The sequence below is a fragment of the Camelina sativa genome, chromosome 14, assembly GCF_000633955.1.
Source record: "Camelina sativa cultivar DH55 chromosome 14, Cs, whole genome shotgun sequence".
Classification (NCBI taxonomy): Eukaryota; Viridiplantae; Streptophyta; class Magnoliopsida; order Brassicales; family Brassicaceae; genus Camelina; species Camelina sativa.
Window position 1 is genome coordinate 2,707,002 of NC_025698.1, and position 24,148 is coordinate 2,731,149.

Genomic DNA, 24,148 nt, shown 5'->3' on the forward strand with positions numbered 1-24,148 from the left:
ACCATTTGACAGATGGTATCAATGGGTAGACGGAAATTTGGTACAGATTTTCAGGTTATGTTCAGGATTCTCAAGGCGCTTCTCTTCCTTGGTTTCTTGTCAGTCATGACTGTATTATTTGTAGTTTGCGGCCTCACGATCGCAGATCTCTTTGCTTCCATCCTCGCTTTCTTGCCTACTGGTTGGGCTCTTCTTCTTGTAAGTCCACACATATTTCTTAGCTGCCCAAAAATTAATCCGTCTTTCAGTAGAAGGATAAGTTTGTTAATCCGTTGCAATGTTTTTGAAGATCGGGCAAGCGCTGCGCAGCGTGTTCAAAGGGTTAGGATTCTGGGACTCGGTTAAAGAGCTAGGGAGAGCTTACGAGTACATAATGGGGCTTCTGATATTCACACCCATTGCGGTCTTGTCGTGGTTCCCATTTGTGTCTGAGTTCCAGACCAGATTGTTGTTTAATCAAGCCTTCAGTCGCGGTCTGCAGATCTCTATGATTCTTGCCGGAAAGAAAGACAAAGAGACACCTTCCACCAAGTAGTGGCTTAACCGCTCTCTTCTTCTCCTTCTCCATTTTTTCTCTTTCATCTTCATTCTTTTTCATCTGTTATTGCTGTTTAATTAATTGTCTCTGAGATCATAGAAAAAGATGTTTAGACCACCTGAGATTAAGACCTCACACTCGTAGTAAATGTTGTTGTTCAGCCTAGGCCATTTGTTCAAGTAGATGATGTATACACAATTCCTTTGGACATAATTCGAAAAGCTTTTAACCATTAATTTGTCTGCTTCTTGTCTTTTTCCAAAAGGATGTATCAGAGTTAAATGCAAAATTACACTTTAAACCTTGTCTCTGTTCTAAAAACATCTACATACAGTCAAAGCCAAACTATTAAAGAGAGCGCCTGAGAGAAAGTACAAACAAAAAAACATTCGGTAGAGGAAATCCGTAGATTAGACGAAACGAATCTCCAAGGAAACCTCCTCCTTTCTTGGTATGTGTACGTATGCGGTGCCTCCATCATCTCTAGCGAATGTTTCGTACTTTGATAGATACTTCGTGTTAAGCAAAGCTCACGTTTTAGGTAGGTGGTGATCTTGGATGCAAAAAGTCGTATGGAAATTAGGGTTTTAATGCAATCTTTGGGTATGAAAATTGGGAAAGCTCTGGCCTTTTCTGAAACCCAACAAACGTTTGAGTCGTTTAGGGAACTATTGTCTGATTTCAGATCTGGTGCCTTACATATTGATTTCGGGAAGTGTTGAGTTGAATTGAGTTGAGTTGAGTCTCGATGTTTGATTCTAGAAGCTTCTGGGGTCTTGTTCATAAGAGTAGCAGCGTTACTGTAATGTGTCTTGGTGCTTTTTGAGATTGCAAACCTTTTCTCTATGCGGTTTTGTTCAAGATCACATTTAAGTCTTCTTCTTGATCACATTTAAGTCTTGTTCCCCAGATTAGCTAATGGTGAACAGTGGTGCTTACTAGTATCCTTTTTCTTTCCCTTTGATTCATGTTTCTCTTGATTACAGTGGTTTCTAACATCATCCATAACCGAGGACGAAGATGCAGCATGGTGGAAACAAGAGTGGGGGGAAGTCCAATGTGTGGGCTAACGCTAATTTGACTAAGACAATGGCAGCTTTAGACGAGTTCAAATCTGGATTCCCATCAGGCGGTTTAACAACTGTATCAAACAAATGGTGGGGAAGGCCAGAGAAAGATGGTGGAGAAGAGATTACTGAAGATGATGTCAAGGACGAAGCAGCTTCGGAGAAGCAAAGTTCTTTGGTAGCTATTAGGAAAAGAATCGCGGAAGAAGGAAGGGAAGCTGTTGAACATGGTCTGCGTCAAGGATTTGGTTCAAGAAAACCAGACAAGAGAGATCATGCCCTACTGTTTCAGATCTTCGAGTCTTCACTGCCAAAGGATTGGGTTACTGATTCTTCCTAAATTCGTTTTAATATGTTTAGAAAAGAGTTTTCCTCTTAAAATTATGCTCTGTTATATGTTGTAATGCGCAAGTAGCCTGCAACTATGTACTATATTTGTAATCGAAAGGATGAAGAACATTCTGTAATGTTGTAATAGTATTCACTGGGTCATAGGACACCAAGAAACCAATAATGTAGTATTGCTTTGAGGTCATTTATCAAAGTGATTTGGAAATACAACAGAAAGACTTGCGATCTTATGTGTCTATAAATAAGCTCTGTTGATTTCGAAAACATGGGAACAAACAAATGATACAGAGACATACGATGAATAGTCCTAGTGCCTTTGGAGGAAAATTGACAAAATCAGAGGTGACGCTGGAAAAGGAGGTTTTAGTTGGTATATATATCTCAGAAATTGAAACCAAGTAGCATGCCTTTGGGGAGGTTCCAGGCTTTTCATGCTCTACCGTGCGAGAAATAATTAGACCTGTTTTCATGTCAAATGCCTGCAATGCGAAGATAAAAAAATGTAAGTTATGCTGCGCGAGTGCAAATAGAATATTATTAGAGTAGAGCTTCAAAATGCTTCTCAAAGCAGCCTAAGAAAGATTCAAATCGCAAGCAGCAGTCAACTCATGAGGCAAACTATAGACGTTCTCTATCTCCAATTTCCACAACTTATGGGGAGGATTAAGCAGATGGTCTGACGTAGCTATCTCTACCCAACTAAAAATGCACAAGAGATGGTAAGATAATGTTTAAGAAAATGCAAAAATCTTAGGAAAACATTAACTACGTAATCACAAAGCATATAGTATCGTTACACTAATTCCTCAGAGGTCCACTAATATAAGAATAAGACCAAACTCGCAAAGAGACATAGATATAGGTATGTATGTTTATACCAAAAAGTGTTACGAGAATAGTAAGATTAGTTAGTACCAGAGAAAACTTAACAACCTAAAGGTGTCACAAACTTAAACAACCTATAAAGGTGTCTTTTTTACCTCTGGTAGAGCTCCGAAAAGTAGCGTGTACCGTTGTATATAACGAACCACATCAAGACTACCACCAAAGAATCTGAAGAATAAATAAGTTGAGGAATGGCAAAGAAGATGCAAGCAGATTGTAAACTACCAAAATCTTAACATCAAAACAAAATTCTAAGACTGAACAGGGCCACATTGCTTTAGACGACAACACAAAGAGAAGAGAATTCAGTGCCACCAAATAAAATCACCAACGAAGTAAAAGATGAAAACTTTGCATATTCAATCAGAAGACCAGATCGATTAAAGATAAACGAATCAAGCAGTAATGAGAAAGACAGAGAGAGAGAGAGAGAGAGAGAGAGAGAGAAACGATTAAAAAAGGATACTGAAGAGATATCGTTCCCACCAATCAAGCATGTAGAGGCCGAAGGTGACATTGTAAAGGTAGATTTTGCGTTGAACCCAGTTCATATCTGATCGATTCCTTACCAGTAAGAATCTGGGAACACCCGATCCAAGTTTCAAAATTTTACCCGGTAAACTCCTACACAAAGCAATTCCCCACCACGTTCTCTCGATCTATAGGAATGGAATAATCTGAAAGCTCAGATTTTGAAGTGTCTAATTAAATCAAAATTGGACGGAGACGTCAAAGCTGGAAAAGTCTGTGTGACCGGTTTAGATTCAATTTCGGTTTGTGGAACTAACCGGGTTTACAATAGAACTAACTGTTTATTATTACAATTCTCCAAATCCAAGCGCCGGTGTGGTTCTGCTTTTGTAAGATGGTGACGACGACGAGCATCGGCGGGGCTCCGGTGGTGGTTGCTCGGTTTCGGCGGATTCCGACGAGTCCGAGGTGCTTCTCCGCTGCCGCCAATTCGGACCTTCTTCGCTCCCAGCTCGATCGGCTTCACGCAGAGGCAGAGTCCACTCGTGCCAAAGGTCGAGTCTTTATTTGCTAATCTTCTTCGTTTTGATTGGAGATGAGTTAAGAGTGAATCATCTCTACTCTTTTGCCGTTTTGGGAATTTAGAATGAAAGATGTGAATTTCTTAAGAAGAGTGTTGAAAGATGGGGATGTGGGTTTTAGCATTGTTAATTCAATGATTGATGTCAATTTTGAATTTTTTGCTGTTGTTGTTGTTGGTCCAGCAAACAGTAATAGGTTGAGACTTCTGAGATTATCTGAGGCTGCTGAGAATCTACGGAAACAAGCAGCTGTGAATGTTCAAACAGGGAAAGAGGATGATGCCAGAGACTTGCTTCTTCAGAAGAAAAAAGTTATGCATGCTTTGGACAAGGCCAAAGCTCGTATTGAGTTGCTCGACACGCTTTCTTCTAAACTTCACGAGGTAGAAAGAAACAAGCAAACGAGAGCTTACTTGTTGTCTCACCAGTCCTAGTCCACTAGTGTATTATAAACTTGTTTGAGAAAGACTGAACGAATCTCGAAATTAGAAAGTGTGTTATAGTTTTGGTTGTTCTTTTGTTTTCAATTGTCTGAGAAATCTATCTAGCTTGGTTTTGGTTTCAGGCAATATCTGTCAAGGAAACACAGCTGATAGGGAATATATCTTTGGATCTCGAAGAGGATGGAGAGAACAGTTCAGGTGGAATCCACATTGTATCGCCAAAGCCCAAATCGACTGAAGACGGGCACGAAAATGACCAGCCCCACTTGGATTCTGATGAGAGTGAACTTATTGAAAGGAATTTTGAGGATTTCCAAGAACTTCTCGATACCGATAATCATGTACTGGAAGATGTTTCAACTGGTGGCATCCTTAAAGGAGTGTCTTCTTATGAATCTTTCTTGGAAAATATAGACCAGAAGCTTAGCAGAATTGAAGCTGAACTAGTCACTGTTGTAAATGTTGCATCCTTGGTGCTTAATCGTGAAGATAAACCCAAGAATCTAAAGGTTCAGCAGACTGCAGAAATTCTTGAGGAGATTCGTCATGTGAGGCAAAGGTAATGTATTCAAAACATCAATATTCACTAACTAAGTGTTACTTCTAATCACTGCAGCATTACTTAGTCCATTAAGTTTTGCTTTGCTTGTGTAGAATCGCATATATCATTTGCAAAGAGGCAAACTTCAATTAGTGCTTCAAGCATTACTTAAGTTTCATATCAAGATCTTCACTTCAGTTTCAGTGAAGCGAAACCAGCGATGTGAACCAAAGAAATGAAACCATTCTTTGTGTGAACAGTTAATTAAATGTAGTCCTTTTCTCCTTGGTGTGAATATTAATGTCTTCGAAAGTGATACATTTAAATTTTGATGTGATATGAAATTAATATGGGCGTTCACGTTAATGTTGTGTGATATGGGACAATGAATATTTTGATGTGTGAATGTGTGATATATATAAACTTAGGGGCATGAACATTCATGACATATCTTCCTGACCTAAAGAATATACTATTATTGCATGTTTACATTTAATATTGATTTCAACTAACTATTAAATCATTTCATTCGTTCTAGTAATGAAATTTATGGCGTTAAAGCAACAGGTTGAGATTTTATGTGGACTACACGAATCCAGAAACGAAATTTTATAAAGCAAACATTTCCAATATTATATCACGAGATACTACAAAATAGAAACGATGCCAAACGAATCAACCATTGAGAATAAAACATCTAAGTCCTGAATAATATTTAACTTGTTTCACAAAAAAAAAAAACAAACCCTAATGAAAATTCGGATTATTATCTCACAATGCCTTCATTTCCAGCAAGAACCAAATACTTATCCTTCCTTGTAAGATTGGTGCATTCAAATCCCAAAACCCTAGCAAGTTCTCCCTGTATGAAATTCGCAACTTCAAAGCTTGACTTACCTCCAGCACAAGTCATCTCTTTTGGCAACTTCTTCAGAACCTCGAGACAATAAACCGGCCTAGGGTTCATGAGGAAAACGATTGGGTCTAAACACTTGAGCCCGCTCGCTGTTGTCCCATAGAACATGCTTACTCGAGCATTCACAGCCACGGGAACAATGTCTTCGGTTAGCTCAGCGAACAAAGGACTGAATCTTAATAGATAAGGCTCTCTACAAGTGGTTCCTTCGGGACAAACCACTAGATCTCCTTTGCTTAGTAGTCTCTGCATTGCCTCACCGTCTTTCTTCCTGTCTCTTTTAAGGCTAACCGTCTTGAGAGGCGCTATGAGCTCTGAGAACTTGCTTAGGCTATAAGTAACCGCGGTCAAGGGCTTGCCAAGTGAAGTGGTGAGAAAAACTGGGTCAAGGAGGGTCCTATGGTTGCATACATACAAGACACCACTTCTACCTTTCTCCGGAGGGCCGTTGTTCAAAATTATGGGTCTTGAAAGTGATCCTTACACCGGACAAAGAAGCCAAGAAATTGGCTACGTGGTAAGGAAACAAGACTCCTACGGAGATCCTGAAGACAGCGAGGAAGAATCCGATAGGCAGCCATACGAACATAGCTAGTGTAGCTAACGGTGTTGGCAAGAAAGCCAATCTCCCGTCGTGGAATATTAATGGCTTTGGGTATCTTTCTCTAGGCAATGTGTTGTTCTTGTTCATGGACTCTTCTTCATTCCAAAGATAAGCTTCCTATGGGAGAATCACAAAATTCTTATTTAGTGACATTAATCTAGTTTTTTGAATTTAGAAAGTAACGAAAATGGAAAAAAAAATGAAGGTACTTAGCAAATAGAAATGAAGACGTGTTATTGTGGGAAATTACGAAAAAAGGTGTGATTTTTTGGGAGTTTAAACAAAATTAACCTTAAATCTATTTTTGTTAAAAAGGGTAGGGAAAGAGAATTACTTTGCAAATGGAGATGAAGATGTGATCATGTGGGCTTGAAGAGCTTCCAATTCCAAGTGTTGGCTTCTTCTTCTTGTTATCAAGGAAGTAGTCTTTAGCAGCTTTATGTTTCACCACGAAGCCAGACCCTGAAGCTAAGCCGGTGTAAAATCTCCTCCCCATGACTTCTATTTCTTGCAGTTTAGTCCCAATCACATCATTAGCGTTGAGGTGTTCTCTAAGGAACCTCTCCACAATCACTTGCGGCAAGCTCGTGAACACAACTTTAGAGTAGTCAGTTCGAGCCCAAATGTCGTAAACCTGGAGATTCAAGTTCTCGAGGAAGAACTTGGGTAGAACCGACCTAGAAACGTTGTCCATGTCTTTGACTCTAAGACCAGAGAAGGTTATGAAAAAGAGAACTTTGAGTTTGGTCTCTTGTTGCAGAGCCCAGAGGAAAGAACAAGAGAGCAAGAGAAGGATCGCTCTGATGATTGATCCTCCTTCGAAGGCTACGAGCATAAAGTAAGGAAAGAACGTGTGGAAGTGTTTACTCGAGTGTTGTCTTAATAAAACACCATCGATGTCGCAGACAAAGGTATCACGATGATCAGAAGAAACAGAGCTTGCTCTGTTTTTGTCTTCGAGCTCTTGGTACTTTGTAACGCTTGGGAAGAGAGGGTTTAGAGACTCTTGGAGGTACTGGTATTGTTGTTGTTGTTGATGATGAGAATTGCTGTGGTGCGCTTGTGCTTTGGAGAGGTTTAGGAGATTTTTCAATTGGAAACCGTAGCCTCTTAGCTTTCTTGCAGCTCTGTAACATGAATTAGCAAGAAGACGGTAAAGAACCCATTCTGCTAGGATCACTAGAACCTCTGGTAAAACCATAGCTATGGCTTAGAGAAAGAGAGAGAGAGAGAGAGAGAGAGAGAGAGAGAGAGAGAGAGAAATAGAAGAGTTAATGTGTTGTAGAAAACAAAGAGGCTGCATAGGAGATTTATATAGTCAGTGATGATGACATGATAGGCGAGTGCAAAGGTGGTGTGAAGGTTGACCCTTTGTTTTTGTTTTTTTTTTACTTTTTTATATTTTGGTTAACCCACACACCTCGCATTAACTGTATGCCACAACGTTTATGGTTTTTTCTTTATGTAAAATTTTAAATTAGAATGTGTGTGTGTGTTTGTTCCCAAGAAGTTATGGTTGATCACTAAACCTATTTGCATACATGAATTCAAGATGTCACATAAAGAATGAAACAATACATTACCCTATACGCATAGTATAGATGATAAAGTATCGTATAGTTCAAGGCTATTATTGATTATCAACTACGTTGCAGTATTATATTATGATGTGTATGATGGAAGTTGGCCTCTTTACTAAAACTGTTGAATGTTGCTTTCTCAGGTCCACTTGGAGCCTCTAGGGGAGATCAATGCTGCATCGTGTTACCAAAAAAAGCAATTGCTAAAGGCCACACACACAAAAACGTGAAACCTCAAAGAGTCTAGAGAGTCCCATATTTTACTAAAATTAGGATCAATTATTTAGTTTAATATAATGTGTGTAAGAAATTTTTTATTTTTTTTCTTTCACAAACTAAAAGAGTTTAATGTTTTGACTTCCTATCTATAGTCTATAGAGAGGTAGTAGATTGGAAAATTCAGTTATGTAATTATTTATCTTATAACGCTTTTATATATAGAAAAAGAAAGAAACTTGATTCAACCATACTAATCCATTACACTACAATCATTCGAGAGATATACGTTAGAAAAGAAATCCAAAAAGAAACAAGTTTTTGCCACTATCCTTAATTAAGAAGAAGAAAAAATGTCATGTTTTACCCCCACATATAATACTTTTATCAATAAAAGGTCAAAACGCATGCAGTCTTAGTCAACCATTATTCATATTATCTGCTTTCATAGTGGATTACAGTAAACCTAATCGAAGGATATAAAACTTATATATACATTGATCAGTATACGATAATATCCCGAATCTATAACCAAATGTCTTCAAGAACATAACATTATATGTGAACACGATTGCTCAGTATTAAACGCGTATATATGTTTTAATTTGATTCCCCCTTCAACCCCAAGTTTCAAAGGTTGCACTTTTGTTTTCTGCCAACTCCAAAGATATAGAAGAGCTTTTACAAGTTAGGTTATGCAGTTGGTGACCGGCCCTTCTTTTTTTGGTTTTTTACGTACAAATTTGCTTACTTTTCAAAATGTAGTGTTTTTTCCTTTTTAAGTTATGATTTATTGATTTTGTTGAAAAATAACATATGTTGATGCCTATAATTATGGGTGGTGCAAATTTGATAAGTCTCAGAGGTGACATAATTAATAGTTATTTTTTTATTTTCTTATGACACATTAAAAAAATAATAAATAAATAAATAATCGTCCAAACAATTTTTAACAAAATTTATCGTAAACCTATTTTGCTGTTGTGATGTTTGAGAAGATTACAAATCTCTACGTTTGTTTTTTTGTTTGTATTTGTAAATGAAACTGTAAATGTCTTGACCTTGGAAATACTTTAGGAAAAGAATACATGTTCTTTAGAAATTAACAAACTTGGTATTATTATTTTTCTTTTGTCATCAACTAAATTACTAATCCAAGTTTTTTCGGTACAGCCGTACAGGAATTTGATTATAACCAACATAAATGACATTTACGAATAAATTGAGACAAGCCACTAATTATGTCATGATCATAGTATATAACATGCAATACAAGTACAGTCCAAAATCACAATAGATACAATTAGTCCAAGTCCAACCTTACCTATATATACATCATACAGGTCTCGTTACTTTCGCTAATTATAATTGAACCAAACTTAAAACCATCTCCCATGGTTTTCCCTATTTTTTCTCTATAATAGAGGTGGGTTTTACTCCAATGGTCCTCTATTCTCACTTCTAAAATAGAGATTGCTATTTTTTCTTCTATTTATAGAGGAACATTTGTAAAAAAAATAGGGTTCTTCTATAAATAAATGAAAAAAATAGCAATCTCTATTTTAGAAGTAAAAATAGAGGACCATAGAAATAAAACTTCTTAAATTCACTTCTATTATAAAATTCCTCTATTATAGAGAACTATTGGAGATGTTGTAATAGATAAGGAGGAAGATGATAATTTTAGATTAGATAAATTACCAAACATATCGATGTGTCAACATCAAAAATAGTATTAACATATCGCATTTGTCGACAATCATAGTAAACATCATTAAATCTTCCATTGTACTGCAAATCTTGTTTGATTCGGAAAAAATGATGTTTATCATTATTTGTTTCCTATCCCTTATACACGTCGACAAATCTCGACACTTAACAGTTGTCAGTTTATTTTAAATTACAAACTTTGTACCATATTCTATAAACCACACGCAATCCATGCATGCTTCGTGATAACCATTCGAAATCTTAATCGGTCTAGCCTGATGGCCATATTTATGAATTATCAATATATGAGTAAGCAAAAGTATCGACGTGTACAGGAATGGAAGAAGCAAAAGTCAAACAATAAATGACTCTGCAGACATAAGAGTAAATGAAATTGATGAAGGCATAGAGAAATGTGAACTGGAAGAGGTGATGCATAAAAGCATAAACTTAAAAACTTGTTTTGGTGATTTGCTTTGAAACTTACGTCCTCGTGTGAGTCTGCCTCTCTATTGTCAGGTTTCGTTTTACCCAACTTTCCAATTTTTTGTTGACTTTCTCTCCTAGTAGTCATTGTAATCCTCGTAATTACTATCCAATGCCATTACTCTTTTTTCTACACTTTTTAGGTTTCTTCCACGTTAGGCCTTTACAGGCCAGTATAAACTCTTAAAATCCACTTTCTAAAAACATTATTTTGCCAGATTCAGTCGAAAACATTTCAAACATATATCATGATTAGAAAATACTGTATGATCGATAATTGATAATAATAATTAAAAAAAAAAAAACTCAAATCAGATTATCATCACGTCAAAAGCATACATACGTTGATTTGCTTATATGGTTTCGTTCGTCATTTAGACGCGACAAAACCTAAAATCTTAATGTTGACGGAGACATACCGAGATAGCCACATAACACATTAACTGGATCTTTAAGGTTATCGAATCATAGAAGTGGATAACATCATCCTTAAAAATAAAAACAAAATGGCTCGTACGTTTACGTCTACGCGTACACGTAACGAATATTATTAATTTATATTAATCACGTAGATCCATACCTCTTTAATGTGTTTTCTTTTTTTGGCATTTGTTTTGGACTGTCTCGGTTTTGATTCTTCCTACTTATGAATACTATATTACTACCGCTTTGGCTATTGTCATTATTTACAAATTTACAATAATTACAAACGAGACAAACGAATTTACAATTGCAAATAATCCATATCGATCGTACTGCACGGGGTTCATTCCTATTTTTCAATTATAAATGAGTAGTTAAACCCTATTTGAGTCGGTCGAGTACTTAGTTAATGACCAGAGGAAACAAAATAAACGTTACCATTTTGAAGATTGGTTATCAATACTGCCAAATGCCAATGGAACACGACTTGTGACATCAACCAAAACATTGAACTTAACAGTAATTATAACACAATACTATCATTAACACACACTGACACAGATAAACCGTTTGACCAACTAGTCATTCAAAGCAAATGTTAAAACCATAAAAACAAAATGCATTGGTTCAAATCAACGACTTTTGAAAACTTTGCCGCCCAATACAAAAACGAGAAAACAGAGTCTCCTCCTCAAGCATTACGCAACAACAGTACTGGTCGGGTAGGTGACTAACGAGAAAATGCATGTTGACTAAATATATTTTCTTCAATTATTTGTTATTTGAAGTTAATTTTGATGATTATTATTATTGTTTGTTGTGTTGCTGGAAGAAATAAAATAAAGAAATATATTGAACAAAGAATCTAAAACGGAGGAGAAACGTGCATGCAAAATGTTGCTGAAAATATATAAAAATTGGTGAAGTAGTTAAGAGCATGCCGATTTCATTGATGTTTTGCTTAAGTACTTCACACAAACAATTTTTTTTTTTTCCATTTTTTGGGGGGGATTTTTTCCACGTACTTAATCTTTATATCATGCGCTTTATGCTTTTGGCCACTCATATATACAGATTTTCACAACCACCACACAATTTATAACATTTAACAACCCATCATTTTAAGATAACAATGCCTTCATCTACTGCTTGAATTCAATTTTGTAACATTCATTTTAAAATAACGATTTCTAACAAATCAAGGTATTTTCATATATGTGACAAAGTTTTTGGATAAGACCAATAAATATTTTTTTTGACAAACAAATACTACAATTTTATTTGGCTTTTAGATTTGAATAGAGAAAATTTTGATTAGTATATTTTATTAAAATTACTATATCCATGGGACGATATATATATATATCTAGTTTTGCAGTGTAAGAAATAACTGCAATTTCTTTTTTGTTGTTTTCTGTCAAATTATATCATAAGTGGAATTTGTACATTTGAGCTCATTGAAGTTGTAGATAGACCACAAAAAGAAAACGGCTCATGGTCGTACTATTATTTATTGCGCAGTCGCTTGGCGCTACTGTAATAATTTACTATCACCAAATTTGGTATATAGTATTTAATGTAAGAATATACTATAAAGCATCATCCTCTCGAGTCTTATCAATGGATATATATAGGAAATCACAACTTGTTCTCGTTATGTTTTGTACTGTACTCAGGCCCGGCCCTTCACCCATTCTTATGACACATGGGTGTTCGGCCTCCATATTTTCTGAGATTTTTAGTAACAAAAATAGGCCTCAAAACATATTTTTACTACAAAAATAGGCATCAATTTTATGAAAGTTATAGATTTGGCCTCAAATTTTAAATTTATCTACTTTTTTATTGCAAAAATAGGCCTTATTTTCCGAAATTTTAAGATTTAGTTTCAGTTTTATTTTTTTATCTATAAAATCCATTAAAAAGTAATTGTTTTGTATTGGACCACAAATTTCACTGGGCCGGCCCTGACTGTACTGTGCCTAACTCTGATAAGACATGTATGAAAACATGCGCAAGATGCGACATATATAATGCTTACTAGTTAAAAGTATATTGGTAAGTAAGGGAGAACTTATGATGAAATAAAAGGAGTAATTAAAGAGAAGATCAGTAATGTACTAATGTTGGTAAGTAAGATTGCTACGATCAAAACCCATAGTATAAGTGTTTGATCCCCCATAACACTTTTTGGTTTGGAAATTAAGTAGAGGTTCAAGAGATTCTCATCGAAGTGAAACGATACTAAATTCATTGATGAAAAGATGATTTATTTGGACACCTCTATCTCTAAGTTTACGTGGGTTTTCATGTAGCCCAATCAAGAATTTCATTGTCGTTAAGCGCCAGAGGAGGGCACTTAAAATTTTCAGTAAAAGGCTTGAAAAGCCCAAATTAACACTTCTTTCGTTTAATGGGCCTTTCCCGTATGAAGCTATCCGGATCCGGTATCCGAGGAAGAAAGTGGTGCGCACGTGCGTAGTAGTAACAAAATCATTTGCAGTACCAAATCAGACCGGTTCCTTTATTTTCAGCCGTCCAAGCAGAGATCAGATTTGATCGGTTAACATTGGTTTGTGGTAACCCAAAACCCTAATCGCATCGAATCGCAGAGAAAAGTTGCTTTATCCTCTCTTTTTATCTCTCTTTTTTATTTTATTTATTAACGAAAATTATAAAAATCAAAACTTTTTTTCTTTTCTGATTAAAAAGAAAAGGTCGAAACTTTCCGATTCTTGTCCAATTTCTCCTATTACTTGTTTTTGTCGAATCTTTCCATTAGGGTTTATCACTCTTCCACCTACGATTCAGTTTCCCGATCGCTAGCTGCTGGAGATGGCTGAGGAGAGGAGCTTGAACGGCGAAGCGACTAGCCAGGAAGATGAGAGTTTCTTCGATTCTGATCATCAAGACGGTGGTGTCGGCAACAAGTCCACGGAATTGAATCGCAAGATTGGAGAGCTCGAGTCTCAGAATCAGGAGCTTGTGCGTGATAATGGCGAGATCAGTAGGAAAATCGAAAGCTTGACTGCGGAGATGGAGGAGCTGAGAGCAGCCGAATCCAAGGCGAATCGTAAGATGGGTGAGATGGAGAGGGAGATTGACAAGTCTGATGAGGAGAGGAAGGTTCTCGAAGCCATAGCTGCCAGAGCTTCCGAGTTAGAAACCGAAGTTGCGCGGGTGCAGCATGAACTGATCACGGCTAAGACTGAAGGGGAAGAGGCTACGGCGGAGGCTAAGAAGCTTCAGTCTGAGATTTCACAGAGAGGGGCTGGGATTGTGGAGCTGGAGAAAGAGGTCGCTGGTTTAAGGGTTGTAAAAGAGGAGAACGAGAAGAGGATGAAGGAGTTGGAGACGAAGCTTGGTGCTTGGGAGGTGAAAGAGTTGGAGGAGAGGAACAAGAAGGTTCGAGCAGAGGAAGAGATGAGAGAGAAGATTGACAATAAGGATAAGGAGATGGATGATTTGAAGGAGAAGATCAAGGGTTTGGAATCAGATGTAGCCAAAGGGAAAGCAGAGTTGCAGAAGTGGATCACAGAGAAGATGGTTGTGGAAGAGGCGTTAAGAGACTCGGAGAAGAAAGTGGTGGCTATGGAATCTGAGATTGTGGAGTTACAGAAGCAGATGGATGATGCTGAGAAGATGATCAGTGGATTGAAGAATGTGGTTGAGCCAGTTAATGGGATTGAGCTTAAGTCATGGTCACCGTCTGTGAGTACTGGTTCTGGTGGAGCTGTGGCTGCGGTTGCCGTTGCAGTGGCTGGAGCGGCAGTTGTCTGTTACGTTTTACACTCGAGGAGGGTTTGATTCTGAGGTAGACGTTTATGAAATTTGATTTCTTTGTTTTTGAAAGTGTTTCCTTACGTTATATGTTTGGGAATTTGATTGGTTTCACAAATTTTGGAGTCTTCTTTATTGCGTGTTTGCTTACATTTTCTTCGTTACAAAATGTTCTTGGAAACAATCAAAGATTGAAAAAAAAAACAAGAAGCTTGTGAAAAACAGCAAGAGGAATTAAAGTAAAACAACACAATCCGAAATCACTCTCAAGAAAACGGAAGGGAATACTCAGAACATAGTTTGAAAAACTGGGTGGGATCTTTTTCACCTCTCTGTTCTTCACTTGGGAGTAGATGATGATGATGATGATGTCTTGAGAAGATCAAGAACTTCACAACAGTTCTTCCACCAGGGCGTCTCGACCTCACGATCACCTGCCGCTAGGAGTGGCTGCAATTGTAAAAAGAGAGCATAAGACTCTTGTATCTCCTATTCTATTTTACCCTAAGATACATAAGAATTTTGAAGCTTTATTTTGGTTTTCGAATGGAACCTGATTGTCCGCACTGCCGGTAAAGTGTGTAACAGCTCCCACGATTTTGGAGGAGACTTCACCTTTCTTCTCTTCCAAATTGTGCACCAGCGATTTGGCTCCATCTATGCCTCTTGACACCACATTGTGGACTGCATCCTTGACGACATCGGTTTTAACGGTTTCAACAGAGGTGATGACGGTTCCTTTGGCTTCACCGAGAGCAGAGGTGGCCTTTTGCAAAAGGGAGTCGGCCATCTTTTTGTTCCTCTGTCTCTGTTGCGTGTTTGTTTCGTCTAGACGCAGGGTTATTATAAGAAAGAAGAAGAGAGATATATAGTGAGTAGAAAAATGAGAGATGAAAAAAGGGCAAATTTAGAGCTGCCCGAATTAGCAGCTGCTGTTCTAACGACCTAAATGTGACTTCCTTTATCTAAACTTAAAACACTAATATAAAACTTCTGATTTAGTTTTGTTTGTGTGGAGAAGACATCATTTGAAAATGGTAACTACTATTAACTATTATTGGTAAAAACACCTGCGCTCTAATTAGATCAAGGAGACCCATGTCTTACATTCGTAAACCTTATTTTATCATCGCTGCACCTGAGTGTCAAGCAACACATTATTATGTAATAATAATACAACACACGTGGAGTTTCAGTTTTTAGGGTACAGTTTTACAATTTGAACATGCGCTCAGTTCTCTTCTCTTTTACACTGTATCAGTGATGCATAGCCTGAAGTAGCGTATTTGCCTCCCCACCTGTGAATTTCCAGTGGCACATTATCAAAACATAAGAAAGGGATTGTTTTCTCAGGAGACATTCAGATCAAGAGAAAGTTTCTATAGTTGGGTTTACTATCCCGTACACCGACCTATTTTCTTCTGTTTCAGGGATAAGAAGCTCAATATCATCCTCCAAGGGCTTAAACATCAAATTGATATTCTCATCATCTACCTCATCTAGTGTCGCTGGATTCCACTGCACTAAACCCAATCACAGAAGTTTGTTAGTGTGTTAGCTGAGATCTAGGTTCCAAGTAAAGCGGAAACATACCTTTGGAGAATTGTCTTTATCTATGGTCAGAGCCCTTATACCCTGCAAGTCAATTACGCAGAATTTTCTTAGAACAGCAAAACCAAAACTGGTTGCTGTATTTGCATTTGATTTCTACCTCATACATATCAGCAGATATGGTTTTCCTTAAGGTATTCACGGTGAGACGAAACTCTTTCTTCAGGCAATCACTCAGCGTTTGATTTCTACCTTCACGGATCTGGAAAAATTACGCATTCCAAGAATCACTTAACTTTACGCTAATAGACTGATTCACCGAATCAATATATATAAGGGAAGAACATAGCAAAAATTGCTGATTATTATTAGCTTAAAAGCCTTTTAACTTTATGCCATTTTACAACATTAGCTAGAAGTTTAAACCGTTTTCTCACCCATTATTACTATATAATGAACTTGACAGGGCAGTCTTGTTCACTATTTAATTTCAAGAGACAAATACAAGAAAGGGGAAATCATCTAAGAAATAACAATTACCGATCGTAGGGTTATCTTCAACCCTGTAGGTGACGATCGTTTAAGACCTTTGATGACTGGAGTTATCCACTCATTTCCCTCTTTGCTCGCTTCAGCTTCCTGTAAGAGGACCAGAAATAATTCATACTTATGATTATGGCCAGGGATGACTTCTGTCGCCAGAAAATAGGATGACTTACAAATGCTTGTATGATCTGCTTCACACTTTCTTTTGAGAAACACACATTAATTACTGACTGCCTGCAGATCAGCCATAACCCCAAAGTTAAAACCGTCTTCTAGAGTATATATTAGCATGAAAAAATTAATATAAAAAGTTGTGTTACTTGTTAAGGATGCTGTCTTTGTCGAGGTTGACTTTCTCGGAGAACTCTTCAATTGTGGACCGGACTACGTTCACGTCTCCTGAGTCTAACGTCACAAGCTGTGCCTCCAGATCCGCCAATTTCTGACAATAAGAAAAGACGTGAAAGATAAGCATTTCACTCATCATTTCTAGAACAACTGAAGAACCTGTCCGCATTCAAACTACATGATAATGGTTAAAAAACATTGCTAAAGTTACAGATGAAATATATAAAGTTGCAAGACAGCTCAATAACATTTGAGGATATCTTTACATCCTGAATTAATCAAATCCAGGGAAAGCATTCTCAAATACTTACATCAGAAGGTACAAAGTGTGTTGCCATTCCAATTGCTACAAGTTCTTTGCCGTTTAATCTTGCCCCAGTCAAAGCCAAGAACTCACCTGCAAAACACAAGTACATTAGAGATCAGCCAATGCCTAGCTGGAATCAATATTTGGTTTTACTGGTTTCGTAGTTACCTAAATAACCAGGAAGACGTGAATGGATGTAGGAGAACCCACAATCAGTGTGAAACCCGATACTTGCTTCTGGAGTTGAGAATACCTATCCATGAAAGAAATAGTTAAAGCTGTACTTGTTTCTGTGCTATTCTACGCAAATAAAATGTGAAGCAGATTAAACTTATAACTCACAGTTTTCTCTGTCACAACTGAAAACTTCATTGGGACCATCAATGATGCACCTCCACCCATGGATATTCCATTAACAAGAGAAACCTATACGATTCTATTTAGTTAAGTACTCCTCAAGAGGACACTTTCATACAATAAAATTTGGAGCACAACTATAGCTACCTGTGTCTTCTTGTATGTGTGGATATGGAAGCAAAGCCAGTACATCCGGTAAACAACCTCAAGGCAAGAATCCTCTGTTAAAAACGACATATCATCATTGAGTTATAACAAAATCTCTTCAAATGTGTTCTTTTAATAAAACATGATGATTCTGTTAGCTGTCTTACTTGAATCCCTGCCTTTATAAAACATCTTAAGATCACCACCGGCGGAGAAAGCTCTACCAGCACCCTGCACAAATAAGCTATGTTAAGAAATCAATCTACAGTAGTAGATAATCATCAACAGATCAAGGACCAGAAAAAAATCAAACCTTGATTAGTATAAGCTTTGCTTGGTCATCCTTCTCCCACATTTCAAGGTATTCTGCAAGCTTGAGGACCTGAGTTTCAAATTTTACCATTAAGGCGGCATTCAACATGGAGAAATATATCAGCTTCTGATCTAAGATATCAAAAATACCACTTCCGGAGAGATGACATTCAGCTGACGAGGGCGGTTTAGAGTAGACAATCTTACAGAACCTTTTTCCTCTCCAATAACAAACTGTGTGTAACAAATGCCAGATTCCAAAAGTTTTAATGATGGTTTACGACTGAATCATGAATTAGAAAGCAAACTACAAAGACTGAAAAGGCAGAGATTACCGGCTCATTAATGATTCCACCTTCTTGAGCCATCTCCAGCTTTCTTAAACGTAAACAATAACTTACTAATCTGATCAATAAAAACCATCAGTTTGAATGGATCGGATATGACAAAACAATCTCAAACTCAAACGAGAAAACTACAAATCTTCAGACCCAATGTAACAAATCCCAAGGTTTACGAACTTAAAACAATCTAATTTAAACCTCCCCAGATTGTTCTTCACTTCATCCACCGAGAACAAGAACACCAAAGTCTATTGAAAAATATAAAACTTTATGACAGCAGAAGGAGCATTTCAAACCAAAGTCTACACTTTCAAATCGACGAATAAACGGGCAAAGACTCAAAAATGAAGAGACTTTAATGGGTACAGAATCCACACAACTTGAGAGAAACCCATCACGCAAGTTCCAAAAGAAAGACATGCTCTACTACCAAACCCAAGAGCCTCTCACAAAACTGAAGAAGCTAAAAGTGAAATCAAATGAAAGAGAGAGAGAGGGAGAATGAGAAAGGGATACCTTGAGAGAGGAGAAGCAAAAGGGGTTTGGTGAAGGATGGAGCTCAAAATGTGAGAAACCATTTAAATAATAAAATAAAGGTCTCTAACTATTTTGTTCAGACATTGAGAAAATGGCAGGTGAAGCTAATCATCAATGGGAGGGTTTGGTAGGAAAAAAAAAAAAAAGACTGTCATTATCAAACTGTCGACCTCTTTAGCTTTCTTCTACCTAACTCTTTTCATCTTTTTATACAGTGTAAATAAAAATAGTATTTGTTCTGTTTTCGTTTAGATAATACTAGTAATGGGCCTCGCAGTCCAAAGCCCATCCCACCATTACATAAAGCTCTAAAAAGGTAAAACAAAGTATATCTTCCCCCCATTGAAGGTTCTGCTAAAACCCTCTTTGCTTACCACTTGCCTAAGCAGAGCCACGATCTGCTTATTATCAATATATAGATCCAAGCGGACCCAGATCTGCTGCTTATAACCTCTCTCAGGTAAAAACTCTCGCCCCTTATCTCATGTTTGTTAGAAAATTCATTGCGTAGAACCCTACAAGTTCCACACAAGTATTTGAAAAGTTGTAACTGCGATCGAAACGGTTACGGCCGTGTTCCTATCTATCTATCTATCTTTCTGATGTTTGATTCCCGTTCTAGATTTAAGACCCTGTTTTGAATTTGTTTTTGTTTTTAGGGTTTCAAGTATCCATTCTTGAATAATGGAGAAGCCTGCGAAGGAGGCAGCTGCGGCCCCAGTATCGTTATATTGGGACATAAAGAGGTTTCCGGTCCCCGATGGCTATGATGCTCGTCGGGTGGGTCCGTGTATCAAACAGAATTTGAGGAAGTTAGGCTACACTGGTCCTGTCACCATCATTGCCATTGGCGTACTAACAGAGGTCCCCTTTGGCATCCTTGAATCCCTCTATTCTACTGGGATCACTCTTAAGAACGTGGGCTGCACTCCCAGAGACGCTATGAGTCTAATCATTGTCAAAAATGGTACTGTTCCAGCCCCCGGTAATATGATGTTCCTATCCGCTCCACCAAACTGCTTTCAGCCATTCTACTATACGCATGTTGACGAGTTACGTAAGAAGGGACACTACACTACTTTACTGTTTGCACGTAATTCTCAAGATCAAAAGTGCCTCTGGGAAGATAACTTGCTTCTGGCAGGTGAGTTTGTGCGTCTTTGGTTCCTCACCTCTCGCAGTCTTGTTCAAATTCTGGTTGGATTATGTTGCTACTAATTTTTTTTTTAATTATTATTATTCCAACAGATCCAGGGGTACTTGAGGGCGATAAGTGCGGTGAAACCGGTAAACCTTCCATGTGGGATTGCGCCGTGTGCCATTGTCTTCGTGGCTATGGCTTTCAAAATTTTCTCGAGCATCTTTCTACTCGGCAACATAAACAATTGGTAATTAAGCATCCTAGCTGAGTTTTGTCATGGTCTAACTACTTTTTGACTCAAACAAACTCTTACTAATCCCCCATGTCCACTTGATGAATCAAGCAGTTTTCCCTCTGGAATACAGATGCCACCTTTGACGACTCGAAATCTGACTCTGGCGTGGAGGCTCCTAAAATCATAGTGCGCAGGACAATATTGAGTAAAAATCAAGGTCTTTTTTCCCGGACAATGCTACAATTAGGGTGAGTGAAAAGCAGCCCTGTTTTAATATCTATCTGAAAACGTTGAGATTTCTAATCTTTTGATTTCTTGATGTAAACTAAAACATTGTAGGCTTACTAACTACAAGAAGAGTAGGCTCACTACCGAAAGTAACTACAAGAAGAGTAGGCTCACTACCGAAAGTAAGTAACTACAAGAAGAGTGGACGTGAAGAAGAAGAGTACATGTCCCTTGGTGTTGTTCTTCTCTGAGTCCTTTTGGTATGGTGTGAAACTGTGAATGGTTTGTTCTACTTCTAGGTTCTAGCGGCAAGCAAGACAACATATTAAAGTCTAGATGTTTGACTTATCTACAATAGCAAAACATGTATTAAAACTGTATTATACTAGTATTAGACAAACGGGAACAGAGGTATTATTATACTAATTATTTTAAAATCAGGATATGAAAATTGAAACATGAACTCATGAGTATTTATTTATACTTGAAAAATGCATTTGAGTTATGAAAGTAATTTATATGTAACAAATACTGAATGAAAAAGACAAATGCAAAACACAATCAAGTAATTTACTACTTTAACTACAAAGATGTTATAGTATAAATATCAGATGGGCTCTATTGATCCTTAAAAAACCAGATTTTGAATCTTCATAAGTTCACATATAGTAATTATTTTAGGGAAACATATCAGTTTTGGAATAGAAAACTACGCACATTATAGTATCTTTCAATCAGGAAATATTCTACATGATCAAATATTCAAAAAAGCATTTGAATAACACACAAAAGATTGAGATTGGAAGTAGTATTCATACGTTAATCATGTTCGCCAACTCCCCTTACTTTTCATTATCTATTTCTTGTATGCATCCTGGTAGTTTACTTTATAACAGTAAATAAAAAAATGTTTAGATTCTACACTTGAATGAGATCCAAACTGAAGATTTATAATGTGCTTCTAAATTACACGAGTGTGTAAATACACAAATATCATACTTCAAGGCTCTAGTACCAGAATTCAAAGATTCACAAACCATATTATCCGTAGATAACACTGTTATAGCTTTAGATGACTACGGATAACTGAGTCATGTAAAACCAGAGAGAATGAATATGTTAAATGTGTCAAAGAGAGAAAATGAATTTGAATAAAAAGTAGTCATAAACCTGGATGGACTTGTTTGCTAGATTTGTCAAATACGAAAAAGATGCAAATAGAGATAAGAAGAGGATACTGAGTTTATTTGGAGTTAAATATTATATTAGTAGACACATTTAATCTTGAACAAAAGTTTAAACATTTAAATCCACAACGATGGAGAGAAGAGGAGTGGAATACAGAGAAAGATCAAGAAAGAAAAGCTGAATTGGTTGTAACCTTTCTACGTGGAGTGTTATTGGGAATTTTGGGATAAACTTTTTGCAGTTTTGATTTAAAAAAACTGCTTGCTCTAGGGTTAAACACAACTATGGGCTTATAATCCAATTAATAACCCATTTTTGTTGGTTTTGAAAAATTTGGAAATTGGATCAGTTTTTTTTTAATGGTTGCTTTTATTTGATTTTATTTTAAACATTAAGTAGAAAATAAAATCTGATGTGGCAAAAATTTATTGGGCATGACTTGTGTTTATTAGGATAAAGGATAAATAAACACCATGTTATATAGTAACCTTAATTATTTGTACGTTTCAAAATAATTCGTTAAAAAAGTATTTGTTCTGTTTTCGTTTAAGATAATAGTAATGGGCCTCGCAGCCCAAAGCCCATCCCACCATTAAATAAAGCTCTAAAAAAAAGTAAAACAACTCTTCACCTTTAAGCTCCTCTGTGTTTGCTTGCTCCTTCCCCCCCTAAAACCCTCCTCTTTGCTCACCAATTGCCTAACCAGAGCCACCACGACCTGCTTATTATCGATATCGAGATCCAACCAAACCCAGATCTTCTGCTTATAATCTCTTTCAGGTAAAATTTATCGCTCCTTAATCTCATGTTTCATAGAAAATTCATTGCGTAGAACCCTACAAGTTCCACAAGTATCTGAAAAGTCATATTTGCGATCGAAACGGTTACGGCCGTGTTCCTCTCTCTATATATATTGGCCCTTTAACCGTCTCAATCTTATTTATCTTTCCGAGTGCTTTATCTGATGTTTGATTCCCGTTCTAGATTGAAGACCCGGTTTTGAATTTGGTTTTGTTTTTTTAGGGTTTTGCAAGTCTCGATTCTTGAATAATGGAGAAGCCTGCGAAGGAGGTAGCTGCGGTCCCAGTATCGTTCTTTTGGGACATAAAGAGGTTTCTGGTCCTATCACCATCACTGCCATTGGCGTACTAACAGAGGTCCCCTTGGACATCCTTGAACCCCTCTCTTCCACTGGGATCGCTTTTAAGAACTTGGCCAACAGTTAGTATCCTTTCATCCTTTATACACTTCCTACAGCCTTAATGGAATTATTAGAGAGACTCTCTCCCAAGTCTTTAGTTTCGTAACAGGTCCCAGAGACGTTGTGAGTATATTCGTTGACTTTTATACTGATGCTCCATCCCCCGCTAATATAATGTTCCTATCCGCTCCACCAGCCTTCACTCTTCCAATCGTCGAAACGCATGCTAGCAAGATACGTAACAATGGATACTACACTACTTTTCTCTTTGCACGTAATTCTCAAGATGAAAAGTGCCTCTGGGAAAATAACTTGCTTCTGGCAGGTTTGTGTGTGTGTCTTTGGTTCCTCACCTCTCGCTCAATTCTGGTTGGATTATGTTGCTACTAATTTTCTTATTTTATTTTTTATTATCCCCACAGATCCTGGGGCACTTGAGGAGGGGGATAAGAGCAGTGAAACCGGTAAACCTTCCTTCTGGGATTGCTTTGTGTGCACTAGTATTCGTGGCCATGGCTTTCAAAATTTTCTCACGCATCTCTCTACTCGGCACCATAAACGAAGGGTAATTAAGCATCCTGGCTGAGTTTTTTTTCATGGTCTAACTACTTTTTACTCAAACAAGCTCTTACTAACCCCCCACCCCCCATGTCTACTGGATGTGCATCTGGTTGTTTTCAAGCAGCTTTCCTACTGGAATTCATACGCTAAGCCTGGCTCTGACTCGGAATCTGACTCTGACGTGGAGGCTGCGTAGGACAATATTGAGTAAAGATCAAGGTCTTTTTTTCTTTTTTTTTTTCCGGACAATGCTACAATCACGGTGAGTGAAAAGCAGCCAAAAGGCCTGTTTTAATATATATCTGAAACCGTTGAGATTTCTAATCTTTTGATTTGTTGATGAAAACTAAAACATTGTAAGCTTACTCTACCTGAAACTAAGTACCAGAAGAGTAGGACCGTGAAGAAGAAGAGTAGATGGCCCTTGTTGTTGTTCTTCTCTGAGTCCTTTTGTATGGTGTGAAACTGTGAATGGTTTGTTCTACTTTTAGTACATTATATTTGTGTGACAGCTATTTTATTTATTTATCTACCGGTGTTAAAGTGGCACAGT

The 24,148-nt window shown here is 37.3% G+C and overlaps 8 protein-coding genes and 1 pseudogene across 14 annotated transcripts in view; 5 read left to right on the forward strand and 4 right to left on the reverse strand.

Annotated features, from left to right (window-relative positions):
* Nucleotides 1–770, forward strand: part of LOC104743170 (callose synthase 7-like) — a 21,990-nt gene extending 21,220 nt beyond the window's left edge. Inside the window, exons 38-39 of the mRNA XM_010464281.2 lie at nt 13–198; nt 290–770. Coding sequence (XP_010462583.1) covers nt 13–198; nt 290–535 — 432 coding nt within the window. The 3' untranslated portion in view covers nt 536–770. The remainder of the gene's footprint in view (nt 1–12; nt 199–289) is intronic.
* On the forward strand, nt 880–2,184 carry LOC104739201. 3 transcript variants are annotated; one of them, XM_010459476.2, is made up of 2 exons: nt 880–1,079; nt 1,525–2,184. In XM_010459476.2, the coding sequence occupies exon 2, from the start codon at nt 1,559–1,561 to the stop codon at nt 1,943–1,945; it is 387 nt and encodes a 128-aa protein (XP_010457778.1). In that variant the 5' UTR covers nt 880–1,079; nt 1,525–1,558; the 3' UTR covers nt 1,946–2,184. The 3 variants fall into 3 exon arrangements, with proteins under 3 accessions (XP_010457778.1, XP_010457779.1, XP_010457777.1); XM_010459477.2 differs by having other exon boundaries at nt 880–995; XM_010459475.1 differs by having other exon boundaries at nt 881–989.
* On the reverse strand, nt 2,100–3,644 carry LOC104739200. 2 transcript variants are annotated; one of them, XR_759957.2, is made up of 4 exons: nt 3,630–3,644; nt 3,308–3,518; nt 2,937–3,009; nt 2,100–2,435 (listed from the first exon to the last, which is right to left on the reverse strand). XR_759957.2 is itself a non-coding variant. In XM_010459474.2 (3 exons), exons 1-3 carry the CDS (start codon nt 3,390–3,392, stop codon nt 2,423–2,425), a joined length of 171 nt encoding a protein of 56 aa, XP_010457776.1. In that variant the 5' UTR covers nt 3,393–3,552; the 3' UTR covers nt 2,100–2,422. The 2 variants fall into 2 exon arrangements, 1 of the variants encoding a protein (XP_010457776.1); XM_010459474.2 differs by lacking the exon at nt 3,630–3,644 and having other exon boundaries at nt 3,308–3,552.
* LOC104739203 lies at nt 3,663–5,278 on the forward strand. Its single transcript, XM_010459478.2, has 4 exons — nt 3,663–3,866; nt 4,077–4,276; nt 4,459–4,895; nt 4,991–5,278. Exons 1-4 carry the CDS (start codon nt 3,707–3,709, stop codon nt 5,028–5,030), a joined length of 837 nt encoding a protein of 278 aa, XP_010457780.1. The 5' UTR covers nt 3,663–3,706; the 3' UTR covers nt 5,031–5,278.
* LOC104739204 lies at nt 5,472–7,681 on the reverse strand (annotated as a pseudogene).
* LOC104739205 (peroxisomal and mitochondrial division factor 2-like) lies at nt 13,489–14,727 on the forward strand. Its single transcript, XM_010459480.2, has one exon. The coding sequence runs from the start codon at nt 13,648–13,650 to the stop codon at nt 14,617–14,619; it is 972 nt and encodes a 323-aa protein (XP_010457782.1). The 5' UTR covers nt 13,489–13,647; the 3' UTR covers nt 14,620–14,727.
* Nucleotides 14,829–15,406, reverse strand: LOC104739206. Its single transcript, XM_010459481.2, has 2 exons — nt 15,146–15,406; nt 14,829–15,042 (listed from the first exon to the last, which is right to left on the reverse strand). Exons 1-2 carry the CDS (start codon nt 15,380–15,382, stop codon nt 14,932–14,934), a joined length of 348 nt encoding a protein of 115 aa, XP_010457783.1. The 5' UTR covers nt 15,383–15,406; the 3' UTR covers nt 14,829–14,931.
* LOC104739207 (3-hydroxyisobutyryl-CoA hydrolase-like protein 5) lies at nt 15,696–19,200 on the reverse strand. Of its 2 annotated transcripts, none has more exons than XR_759958.2 (16): nt 19,021–19,200; nt 18,496–18,565; nt 18,311–18,394; nt 18,162–18,230; nt 18,016–18,079; nt 17,849–17,922; nt 17,687–17,770; nt 17,513–17,597; nt 17,349–17,434; nt 17,010–17,131; nt 16,863–16,923; nt 16,684–16,782; nt 16,304–16,405; nt 16,186–16,227; nt 16,004–16,115; nt 15,696–15,890 (listed from the first exon to the last, which is right to left on the reverse strand). XR_759958.2 is itself a non-coding variant. In XM_010459482.2 (16 exons), exons 1-16 carry the CDS (start codon nt 19,080–19,082, stop codon nt 15,824–15,826), a joined length of 1,278 nt encoding a protein of 425 aa, XP_010457784.1. In that variant the 5' UTR covers nt 19,083–19,200; the 3' UTR covers nt 15,696–15,823. The 2 variants fall into 2 exon arrangements, 1 of the variants encoding a protein (XP_010457784.1); XM_010459482.2 differs by having other exon boundaries at nt 16,004–16,110.
* LOC104739208 lies at nt 19,384–24,110 on the forward strand. 3 transcript variants are annotated; one of them, XM_010459483.2, is made up of 5 exons: nt 19,384–19,501; nt 19,701–20,185; nt 20,290–20,429; nt 20,529–20,665; nt 20,757–21,079. In XM_010459483.2, the coding sequence occupies exons 2-5, from the start codon at nt 19,726–19,728 to the stop codon at nt 20,833–20,835; spliced, it is 816 nt and encodes a 271-aa protein (XP_010457785.1). In that variant the 5' UTR covers nt 19,384–19,501; nt 19,701–19,725; the 3' UTR covers nt 20,836–21,079. The 3 variants fall into 3 exon arrangements, 2 of the variants coding, with proteins under 2 accessions (XP_010457785.1, XP_010457786.1); XR_759961.2 differs by lacking the exons at nt 19,384–19,501; nt 19,701–20,185; nt 20,290–20,429; nt 20,529–20,665; nt 20,757–21,079 and adding exons at nt 22,483–22,613; nt 22,857–23,054; nt 23,231–23,359; nt 23,457–23,599; nt 23,720–24,110; XM_010459484.1 differs by lacking the exons at nt 20,290–20,429; nt 20,529–20,665; nt 20,757–21,079 and adding exons at nt 23,457–23,599; nt 23,720–24,110.